Source organism: Apium graveolens, chromosome 5, assembly GCF_009905375.1.
Source record: "Apium graveolens cultivar Ventura chromosome 5, ASM990537v1, whole genome shotgun sequence".
NCBI lineage: Eukaryota > Viridiplantae > Streptophyta > Magnoliopsida > Apiales > Apiaceae > Apium > Apium graveolens.
Window position 1 is genome coordinate 1815389 of NC_133651.1, and position 12179 is coordinate 1827567.

Genomic DNA, 12179 nt, shown 5'->3' on the forward strand with positions numbered 1-12179 from the left:
ATAATAATGTAAATTTACTATACATAAATAATTGCACTGAAAATTACATTACTTGTGTTTTCAATAATACACATGGTATGTATGTGTGTGTGTGTGCCGCGTGAATAAAATAATATTTGGTATTATTGTTATGACTTATTAACAATTTTTTATCATAATTTTAGTTTTACATATCTTAATTCGGATTATAATATATTATTTCACATTATAGTATGAATAAATTATATATAATATATAGATGGACTATATTTCAAAATAGTGTTAAATAATAATAATAAACTACTACATATGAAAATCAGATCAAGCGCCCACCTAATCTTATATTTCCACTCATACACGTCGCGTATTATAGAAATATTTGGTATTTTAATTATTATAACTTATCAAAAATATTTAAACACAATATTTTTTGTATTTATTTATTCAAATTATATTATATTACTTTATGATTTAAAATAAAATAAGCAAGTCAGATTAGACTATAAAATAGCTCATACCTTTAGTGGATTGCAAACAACATTCCCACATATGTTGAATCGATGAAGAACATCACGGACACATCAACCCAATTATAGAGAAGGAAATTTGAGAGATAGACCATCATATACCAATATACATTTCAAACCAAAATCACATCATGTACCAATAAATATTTCACACAAGAACTGTTATGTATGGATTAAACTATGTAAGCTGGAAAAAAACTCTACTTTTATGAATTGGGTACATAAAGAATTTTTTTGTCCACAGTTTTGTTATCTATGTAATTCTTTGCAAACATGGACCACAAACACAAGTAAGTCATTTATAAACATTGTGCACAATCTTGTAAATTATTAAGTATTTACACTACTCATTTCGCAAAATAAAAATATTTCAATTATGGATAGTTTTCATCTATAACTAGGTAATTATATAGCTAAAATACAATATATTCATCACCAAATAGTGAATATCGCACACAACACAAAATCTCGAAAATTTAAAATTTATACTAGAACATGACCCGTGCCTCGCACAAGTTTTCATACTAGTTTATCTTAATATCAGAACATGATTGAGTTTAATTTGTATTAGTCTTTTCTTTTGTAAACTCCACTGCTAGCTAAGTTTGAGCTCCGAGTATCAAATTCAAATTTATACTTCCTGCTATCATTTAGCAGCCTTATGGTCATATTTTTATTAAATATTTCTCGTGTTTGAACAAAATATTTTGAATTTTGCAATGTATGTTTTATCTAAAATTAAAACGTAAAAATATATTTTTAATTAAGTAAGTTTCTTTACTTAAGCTGATTTTTTTTTCATTTCATTTCATCCGATTTTATAATCGAAACCGAACTGTTATGAATCAAACCGAGATTTTTGAAATCGAAACCGAACCAATAATTTAGTGTGATTTTGAATTTTTAAAACCTAAAATTATTAATTCCAATCCGATTTTATTCTAAAACGGAGCCGAGCGGAACCGAACCACGTGGAACGAGACCTAGTCCGGGAAAAAAACAAAAGGGCATTAAAGTAGCCGTGACGGCATCATTGAGATTTGAGTGTGGTTGAAGAGTGAACGCTTAAAACATTACTCAAAAAAAATACTAATATATTCACTTTATATTCACTTAAAAGAAATAAAAGTGTACATAATTTATTATCTCAGATGTACTAGCCATTGAATGCTCATTTCTACCATTAAAGCCGGAGTTGCTTAACTACCAATATTTCCAGGTAAATCCTACTCGATTTAGGGTTTCATTTATTTTTAATTTTCTATTTAATCAGCACAATTATTATTATTAAATGTTAATATTTTGTTAATTTCATGCAATCTAGTGTTTTTATTTAGCTCTTGCAGTTGTATATGAATTTGACCTATTTTGTTATAAGTAATTTCTAATTGAGCGTTGTTCTCAGATTTAATTAGAGGATTTATTTTAATTTGCTGGGTTTTAATATTTATTGTGCCCTTTTGATCTGGAGATGGTTTGTTACGGTCTGATTAGCAAGTTTAAGTATGTGCGGCAGGTTTATAGTGTGTTTTACGTTTTTTGTTGACCTTTTAGGATCGTGTTAGACGTTTATAATCTTCGTAAATCTTTGCAATTTTGTTTTTAAGGCTCGGGATTTCGACTTCAATGGGAATGATATTGATATAGTAACTAGTAGGAGTAAGGTTTGCGGAGACCCTAATTTGCGCATTTTAGTGTGAGTGGGATATGGGAATGTTTGGTTTAGCTCAAATATGGAAGCAATAGTTACATAGTAACTAGTAGGGGGGTTAGGTGTGCGGAGACCTTACTTTCCGCATTATAGTATGAGTGGGATGTATCGGGAATGTTTGGTTTAGCTCAAATATGGAAGCAATAGTTACATAGTAACTAGTAGGGGTTTAGGTGTGCGGAGACCTTAATTTTCGCATTATAGTCTGAGTGGGATGTATCGGGAATGTTTGGTTTAGCTCAAATATGGAAGCACTAGTTACACAGTAACTAGTAGGGGGTTAGGTGTGCGGAGACCTTAATTTCCGCATTATAGTCCGACTGGGATGTATTGGGAATGTTTGGTTTAGCTCAAATATGGAAGCAACAGCTACACAGTAACTAGTAGGGGGTTAGGTGTGCGGAGACCTTAATTTCGGCAATATAGTCTGAGTGGGATGTATCCGGAATGTTTGGTTTAGCTCAAATATGGAAGCAATACTTACACAGTAACTAGTAGGGGGTTAGGTATGCGGAGACCTTAATTTCGGCATTATAGTCTGAGTGGGATGTATCGTGAATGTTTGGTTTAGCTCAAATTTGGTAGCAATATCAAGTTTTAGTAACAGTCTTGATACTTATCTGGATTTGTGTATACGTAGAAAGTTTACAAATTTTAAACAAGATAATGTTTGCAAGTGCTGTTGTGATGAAGTCATGAAGATTATATATCTGTTGCTATAGCTGGGAAGATTACTGTGTTAGTTCTTTGTTAGTTTCTGTACTCGGGTTTTTTATGGCATTAATGCGATATATCTGCCTATAAATTTTCAGAAGGAAAATGACAGAGAAGAATGCACCAGCACAGCAACCAGCTGCTTTCGATTACGAGCTCTATGAAGGCGATCCTGACCATCTGAGGACTGTTGTAGCTACGTCAAGTCAAGCTATTCCCTGGATTGACCCTGCAGTATTGAAACTTAGGCATAGGATCGGGCGTGGACCTTTTGGTGATGTCTGGTTAGCAACACATCACCAGTCATCTGAAGAATATGACAGGTATCATGAGGTGGCTGTTAAGATGTTACATCCAATTAAGGAGGATCACATGCAAAAATTTCTGGACAAGTTTGAGGAGATATTTTTAAAGTCTCGCCAACTTCGAGGTGTATGTTGGCTGCATGGCATCTCTATAATATCCGGAAAGGTGAACTTCTTGTTTTAAATTTTGTATTGATCAATTCTTTGTATCTCACTACATGACTCTGTCAACAATTTAACGGGATTATTTTAGCAGATCTGCATAGTTTTTAAATTTTACGAAGGATCGATTGGTGATCAAATGGCTCGGCTAAAGGGAGGGAAGCTGTCGCTGCCTGATGTTTTAAGGTATATCTATGAGATACAGGCTATTTTCCATTGGCTTCAAGTTTATTGTGAGAAACCCGTGGCTAATTCTCAGAAACTATAAATGTTTTCAGGTATGGAATTGGGTTGGTAAAAGGAATCCAAGAGTTGCACTCACTAGGCTTCCTGGTTCTGAATATTAAGCCAACTAATTTCCTCATTGATGAACAAGACCAAGCAGTTATTGGAGACTTTGGAATCCCGTATCTACTCATGGGAATTCCCCTTCCTGATTCAAATTACGCGATCAGGCTTGGAACACCTAGCTATATGGCTCCAGAACAATGGGAACCAGAAGTAAGAGGACCAATAACCTTTGAATCTGATGCTTGGGGTTTTGGATGCAGCATCGTGGAGATGTTAACTGGGACTCAGCCCTGGTTGGGAAAATCTGCTGAAGAGATTTATCAATCAGTCGTGATGAAGCAAGAAAAACCACTAGTTCCAGCTGGTCTTCCTCCTGCAGTTGAGAATGTGATTAATGGTTGTTTTGAGTACGATTTACGCAATCGTCCTCTAGTGGCAGATATTCTTCATGCCTTTGAAAGGTTATTTACTTTCTGCATTAACCTTTTTACAGGCTGCTTAAAAAATTTAGATCATTACTTTTTCTTTTGCAAGTTGGACCATAACTTTAATCGGTCTTGAACAAAAAAAAATATGCATTTGAATTTTGAGGTCTTTTTTTGCCAAGTTATTTGAGACCAAATATATTCGCAAATCTATTACTCTTTTGGTCATAAGTGGTAAAATGAACAAAGAATACAGAGCACATCAACATTTCTCTCACTCTATTCCTGTTTGAACTACTTATATCTCACCACTTATGACTCGATATAACTTCAAACAGTCAAACCATAAAACTGAATTTTTTATGCTTGACGACTTTGCAGTTCACAGAATACTGTTTGCAGTGATGATGAATGGATTAGTCTGGAAAGCAGAAAGGTCCCTGAGAAGTTTAGTGGCAAGTGCTTTTCCACATGGTTCCTCTCAAAGGATCTTCTTCAAGTGGGGGACACAGTACGCTCAAGAAAGGCACCAAACTCTTGCATGCCACAAAGTATGGTTGTGTCCGAGGGGACTGTAGTTGGCTTGGAAAAGGACACTGATCGAGATGGATTTGTTTTGGTGCGTGTTCCTAGAGTGCACGATCCACTGAGGATAAATGTGTCAACCCTTGAGAGGGTCACAACTGGTTTGGCTGTTGGTGATTGGGTGCGGTTGATGGAGGAAACTAGCAAGCACTCATCTATTGGTATTATACATTCAATACATCGTGATGGTAATACTGCTGTTGGTTTTCTAGGTTTAGAGACTCTTTGGGAAGGACATTCTTCTAAGCTTCAGATAGCAGAGCCATATTCTGTTGGAAATTTTGTGAGGTTGAAGGCAAATGTCTTTACTCCACGCTTTGAATGGCCTCGTAAAAATGGAAAAACATGGGCTACTGGTAGGATTTCACAAATACATCCAAATGGGTGCCTTGTTGTGAAGTTCCCTGGAAGGTTTGTGTTTGGAAATGAACCAAACAGCTTTTTGGCTGATCCAGCTGATGTAGAGAGTGTTACTTTTGACTCCTATCCTGGGCTAGTCGGGAAGTACCAGCACATCGAGGATTATCACTGGGCTGCTCGGCCACTAACAATTGCATTCACCGTCTTTACTGCTCTGAAGTTTGGTATCTATGTTGGGAAAAGTATGGGCGCAGGAATAAAAAAGAGAAGCCCTAACCAGATTCGTGGCGATGACCATGCTCAAGATGCCCAAACTGCTGCCAAATCTTCGTGGCTTCCACTTCCAGTCGCCAACATTCTCTTTAGAGAAGGTCCTCCTGCTACTGGCTAGGCGACTCATGAGTCATGTCACTCTACTCCCGATAAACGTAATAATGTAAATGAACTCTAACCAGTGTGCTTCTGAACCGCGTACAGTAGTAGAACTTCTTCAGTGTTAATAAAATGTTGTAAATATATCTGTACTGTAGTGTGTTTGTATTGGTTCTGCTTTCTCTGCTTCCTAAAGCCTAATTCTACGTTAAAATTTCTCTGTCCAAGGCATTTTACAATTGAATATAATAACATTCTGTTTTAGGTTTTGTTAAACTAATTAAAGGGATTGGTACTGAACCCAATTTGATATTTTTTGGCATAACCCAATTTGAAGCAAACAAGCTGCAAACTCGTAATTCAAATTTAATTAAAATAAAGTTGATTTATTTTCTTTTGTACGGGTGGCATTTTGAGACTTCAACAGGGTATTTTTTGTCTAACTCACTGTCGAAAAATAACTTAATTGTTTAATTTAATCAATTAATTAAGATTAATTATCTGAGGCCTCTATTTATATTCTCCGAAAATTTTAAAAAATTGCTGTCCGGTTCATTTTAGACTACGTATTAGGGAATAATTAACCAAAACACTTCTTAAACGGTCGGATGAAGAAATAAACGCCCAGATAAAAAAAATCAATATGTTCCGCGATTATTTTACTACTTCTAAACGGTCGGATCAAGAAATAAACGCTCAGATAAAAAAAGTTGACACGATCCGCGATTATTTTACGTGGAAAGCAGTCAGTCCCCGCTTTTTTTTTTTTAAATCTGGCCCGAAACAGGACCCCCTAGAATCAACTATAAACAGAAGGACCCAAGATCAAGAAATCACCTGCAAAAGAAACAGCATCTGCAGTAAAATGAAAAGGGCTTCATCTCAACCCCTAATGTAAGCCATTCCAACACTCTCTTTATCTACATTCTATAATTTCATGCAAACCCCATCTTTAATTTCACCTTTTATCAATTCCCAAGAACAATTTTTTACCATGTTTCTTGATTTTTCGATGCAGGAAGCGTTTCATAGACTTGGAAAGTGTAGAAGAAAAAGAGAATAGCATTGCCAAGAACAGCGTTCACTCATCGAAACACAAACAAGAAGAACAAGAAATTGATTTAGCAGAAGAAAAAGAACAAGAACTAGAAGAAGAAGATGATGTAGCTGATCTTTTTGGGTGCATTAGCCTTCACAAGAAGAGTTCACAATCAATTCATGGAGGTAAATATTTGTATTTGCATCGATTAATCTGTAAAGATTGTTTCTTGGTTAAATGGGTTTTACATTGATATTGATTTGAGTTATAAAGATATGAACTTTATGAAGATTTTAGTTTCTTGATTGTTTGGCCTTGCATTAGGATTGTTTTCTTGAAACCCCTGATAGTGTTTAGGGTTTAGTGATGAATTTTTTTGAAGTCCGTATTCGTGTTTTTGTGGGATTTTTGGGAACATTTGTATATCGGTGAATGTAGGCTTAGACTCTTAAGATTAGACTGCCCTATATGGTGAATGTATATCGGTGACATTTTGATTTTGCAGTCCTATATGACTATTCGAAAATCAACCATTTGTGTAGTTCCATCCTTGTGTGATATAAGCGTTAAATTTGCTGGCAATCAACTTCGTTATGGTTAGTAAACAAGGATGTTACTTAATTAAAGTCAGTAAAGTACAAAGAGAAATAGTTGAGTTTGGAGACCAAATGTGAGTCTGTTAGTTACAGTCCACCATTGTATATAGATGTTGAAATGGTTACAAGTTTTTTTATTGATGAGGATATGTTATAGACTATAGTAGCCAGGCCTGTTATTAGAATATGTAAAGTTCTCAGGAACTGTAATGGTTGAACCAGGTGAGGATCTGTCAATCCGGAAGTATGCATCTCGGTTCCAAAACCAAAAAAATATTGCAGCAAGGCGAGAGAAACAGATGAAGGCAATGATGGCCCTTGATGATTTTATCGAGGAACAAATGAGACATTTTCATGCTCAATATAGCAGAGGCGTTGTCCCAACGCACCTGGAGGACCTGTCTAAACTTCTAATGCCAAAGTCGATTCCCCCAAATGAACTTGCTGCTTTGTCCTGGCTTGGTGATTGGAGGCCCTCTTCCATTTTGGACCTCCTCAAGTCACTGTCACACTCATTGCCTTCCTTGTCCGAGTCCAGGACCACTGAGCAGATCTTATCAAAGCTAACGCATGATGTACGAATTGAGGAGGCCGTGATTGACGAGGAGATGGCCGAGATTCAAGCTAATTGTATCCTCCATTTACATTTTGGTCAAGCCAATAAAAATGGGTCCAGTGGACAAGCATTAGCTAGCATTCATACCGAGTTCAAGAAGATCCATGCTGTCGTCATCAAGGCCCAGAAGCTCAGGTTAATTTCAAAACACACTGAAATAATACTGTAACATAAGCTGCAAAACCCCTATTATCAGAGTGTCAAACTTGTGATGAGTATTAACTTCAGATAATTTATTGATTATTTGATTGGTATGTTTGTTATCCAACAGGTACAAAGTATTGGAATTGATAGTGAAGAACGTGCTTAGCCAAACCGATGCTGCAGAATTTCTGGTTGCATTTGCTGGAATTCAAGACTCCATTCACCAAATTGCCAGAGACCAAAGAATGCTGAAAGGTTCAGTTTATCTTTCTCTTAAGCCCCATAATTCTACTTGAAAGACGAGTATTTTGAGAATGCATGTCAAACTTGTCTCCAAATATAGAAGTTAAGAGAAGTTAACATAGTAGCATACTTGTATGTGATTTCAAATTTTCCCTCTACAAGTAAATTGATTAGGCTTGTTTAGTGGGCTGAAGGTTGGCCCAATGTAAATGTGTTTGATTAGAAATTGCTGGCTCAAAACATGCAGTTCAATGTAATGATATTTCTGTTGAATATATATCTCATCATGCAGTTGATGTGAAATTAGTTGCACCAGATTATGAATTTATTTTATTTTTGCTGCTAAACATCAAGTATGCAAAGCAATAGAAATGGCCCAACAAACTAGTTAATATTGTGAAAATAAGTTGTTCAGTTTGGATCACATCAAATTTCCAAAAGAGAGTAAACATTGGCCTGGTCTGATTTAGCTTTTTATCTTAATTTTACAAGAGATTGAATGGTTAAAACCAAACGTCTCCGTTATGATAACTTAATTGGTATCTCAGACGCAACAACTACAAGACTGAGCCACCCCTAAAAGTTGCCGAGATTGTAAACAATTTTGGACGGTCCAAAACAATCTCGGTGCGAGGAGGTAGATGATTGTTTCTAGAAATGACCCGCAATTTACAAGAGTCGAATTCTCGGACAACTAAATTAAGTTTGTAAGTTGCTGAGATTACGAACAATTTGGATGGTCCAGAACAATCTCGATACGAGGAGGTAGATGACTGTTTCTAGAAATGACCCGCAACATGTTGAATGCGAGAGTCGAATTCTTTGACAACTAAATTCAGTTTGTGTTCATATTAATGGAATAAAATTAAAATAGAACAAAACGGTAACTATACTCAAATCATATATAAAAATAATTAAAAAGTGTGTGATCGAGAGAAATAACTCGAATGGCCCGGTTATGATCACCGTTGGATAGCTCGATAGCTCGAGTGATCTTTGTCTTTTATGTCCTGGGTTCGACCTTCTCCCGTCTCGATAACTTTTAAAACAGACACTCATTTGTAAAGTTATAACTTATATTTGTAAAAAAAACGTATCGGTCCAATGAAGATTACTATGATTTAGCATAGATACGCTTGTCTCATTGTTTGGCTTATATTGTAAAAAAATCACCAACCTGTACTAAGAGGTCCAGGAGAATGGTCCTTCCCTTTCCATGTTTCTCAATGTTGATAGCCATTAATTTATGTTGAAAGATAGGCGTTTGGTACAAGTTGTTCTGGCGGTTGCTCTCACCAATTTATCATGTTTAGGCAGTTTAGCTGAAAATTGAAATCATACACATACATACTACAAGCACATTTGAATTTGAATATACAAGCAACTTCCATTTCGACATACATATTACATGGACCAGAGAGTGTAAACTATTATGCTAACTCCCTCCCATCAATTGTTAACACTGATAAGTAGGTTAAAAAAAGATTTAGTTAATGATATCTGCTAAAATTGAAATTAATATAGAAAATATCCTTTCCCCGGAAAAATATTAACAATTAAATGAAATATATATATATATATATATATATATATATATATATATATAAAAGTGTTACCTTATTCAATAGGATTAATGTAATAGAAATAGTGGCATTCTTCAATCGAACTTTAAGTTATGTATTGAAATAATTAAATGTAATATTTACGTGTGAGAGCAAGTCCGACAATGTCTTAATTGAAGTCTTAAATATAATATAAAATATTATGTCCTGGTAACTTAAGACATATTTATCTTACTTCAACTCCAAGAATGTGTTTTATTCTCATTATATATTTAATATGTTATTCTTTAAAATTTACTTTTATTATTAAAGTACAATATATAGTAGAGAGAAAGAAAGAGTGTACAATAATATATAATAGAATATAAAATAGGACACTAAGAGAAGTGACTTAAAAATAAGGTACAAAGAGGTTGTCCTAGTGATATAAGAGTACCCCCGACGCGGGGTCAAGTCATGCATGGGGACAAGGAAATTGTCCACGTGGCTGGACAAGTGAGAAAACAAGGGTTGGAGCGGACGGTTGCAAGTGTCCAGAGACACTTTCCTGGGCCGGGATTACTTGCCCACAAGTTAATATTTTAATAATACTTTGTTGTCAAAACTGTACATATATGTGATAGGTAAAACTTTGTGCAGATATTGACAGTATTAACGTTACAATATTAACGTTTAAATCGTAACCGTTATATAAACGGTAATATTTTTATTTCTATAAATATCAATTTCTATACCCTTATTATTCACACTTCTTACTTCAAAAAATTCTTAGCAAAAAATGAACCCAAATAATCCCCCATCTTCAAACCAAAATTCAAATTCTCAAAATATAAACAATCAATTTCCATATTCATATCCAAATTCCTATTTCCCAAACCCACAAAATTTAAATTTTAGTTCTCAAAATTTGAATTCTCCATATTAATTTTCACCTCCTCAGAATTCTCAATTTCCATTTTCGTATCCTCAAAATTCACCCTATCATTATCCATTTCCTCCGATTCCAAATTCACAGTTTGAAACTCAACAAATGCCAATTAATATTCAAAATTCTTCTGAAACACAAGTGTCGGTCTTTGCCCACGAAAATGTTATTGATCTAAATGATGATTGTGAAGAAGGCGAAGATGTACGAGAAAATACCGGTCAGCGGAAGTGGGTTGAAGATAAACTCCTAATAAGTGTGTGGTTGAATGTGTCAATCGATCCACTAGTCGGTACTGATCAAAAGGCCGAGCATTTTGGAGTCGAATTCAACAATATTGTGAAGATGAATCCCCCGGTGTCATTAAGAGAGGAGTTATGACAATTAAAAAAAGGTGGCAACGAATAAATGAAGGTGCTCAGAAATTTGGAGCGGCTTATGATCAGGCTCAACGAACAGCCGGGAGTGGTACAAACATGGATAATTTGGTCGAGAAAGCTCGCGATTATCATTTAACGAATTTCAAGAAGAAGTCTAACTTTGAGCTTCATTGGCGTGAGATTCGTAGACATCCCAAGTGGAGACCTCCTCCAACTAGTGCAAGTTCTAAAAGAACTAAATTAAGTAGTTCTGGAGCTTACTCATTAGAAGGAAATAACGATACACCAACATCTGAAGAATTTGAACCGGTTCGTCCTCAAGGTACAAAAGCTGCAACTAGTAGAAAGGGAAAAGGAAAGGGCAAGGCCACAGCTGCAGAAGTTGCTGAATATGAATCTATACAAGTTGCAGACAAAAGAAGAATGAACATAATGGAAGAATTAAACGAAATTCGACTAAAGGAGCTTGCGGTGAAGTAAAGTGAGGTCGATTTACAAATCATTATGGCGGATACTAGTACAATGAATGATGCTCAACGAATGGCTCATGCTAAACTGCTTGAGAAAATTATGGCAAGAAACTAGCCGTTGGAAGCTAGTGTTTGTTTGTATTTGTTTCGGAGTTGGCTCATCCGATCTATGGATATGGCATGCATTTTTCGGAGTTGCTGAATCAAATAATGACAAAAATGTCTCGGATCGGTCACCAATATTTGATGATGTGCTACAAGGTCGTGCTCCAGAGGTAAATTATACTATCAATGTAAATAATTATAATGTGGGATATTACTTAACAGATGGAATCTATCCTGAATGGTCCACATTCGTTAAAACAATACATTGTCCACACAGTGAGAAAAAAAAATTATTTGCAAAATATCAAGAAAGCCAACGAAAAGACGTTGAACGAGCGTTTGGTGTGTTACAGTCTCGTTTCGCAATTGTACGTGGTCCGACACGCTTTTGGGACAGAGCATATATTGGGAGAATCATGAGAGCATGCATTATCATACATAATATGATTGTTGAAGACGAGAGAGACACATATGCTACTCAATTTGGTCCACTACCAACCTATGATGATACAACAAATTGGTTACCGGAACCAAATTTAGGGGATGAATCATTTGTCCCGTACGAAACATATGTTCAAAACAATATGCAGATGCGTGATAGACAGACACATCGTCAGCTAAAAAATGATTTAGTTGAGCATATCTCGCAGTTTCATAATAATCGTTAA

At 35.4% G+C, this 12179-nt stretch overlaps 4 protein-coding genes across 4 annotated transcripts; all 4 read left to right on the forward strand.

Moving 5' to 3' along the window:
• Positions 1 to 1568: 1568 nt before the first annotated feature.
• Positions 1569 to 5599, forward strand: LOC141661906 (protein KINASE OF THE OUTER CHLOROPLAST MEMBRANE 1). Its single transcript, XM_074468927.1, has 5 exons — positions 1569 to 1725; positions 3030 to 3402; positions 3493 to 3584; positions 3677 to 4150; positions 4496 to 5599. The coding sequence occupies exons 2-5, from the start codon at positions 3037 to 3039 to the stop codon at positions 5448 to 5450; spliced, it is 1887 nt and encodes a 628-aa protein (XP_074325028.1). The 5' UTR covers positions 1569 to 1725; positions 3030 to 3036; the 3' UTR covers positions 5451 to 5599.
• Positions 5600 to 6159: 560 nt separating this feature from the next.
• LOC141661347 (uncharacterized) lies at positions 6160 to 8384 on the forward strand. Its single transcript, XM_074468332.1, has 4 exons — positions 6160 to 6325; positions 6450 to 6655; positions 7289 to 7817; positions 7954 to 8384. Exons 1-4 carry the CDS (start codon positions 6297 to 6299, stop codon positions 8120 to 8122), a joined length of 933 nt encoding a protein of 310 aa, XP_074324433.1. The 5' UTR covers positions 6160 to 6296; the 3' UTR covers positions 8123 to 8384.
• A 2549-nt stretch (positions 8385 to 10933) lies between these two features.
• LOC141725093 (glutathione S-transferase T2-like) lies at positions 10934 to 11416 on the forward strand. Its single transcript, XM_074527478.1, has one exon. The coding sequence runs from the start codon at positions 10934 to 10936 to the stop codon at positions 11414 to 11416; it is 483 nt and encodes a 160-aa protein (XP_074383579.1).
• A 46-nt stretch (positions 11417 to 11462) lies between these two features.
• LOC141725097 (uncharacterized) lies at positions 11463 to 12179 on the forward strand. The gene has a single exon (XM_074527486.1). It carries the CDS (start codon positions 11463 to 11465, stop codon positions 12177 to 12179), a length of 717 nt encoding a protein of 238 aa, XP_074383587.1.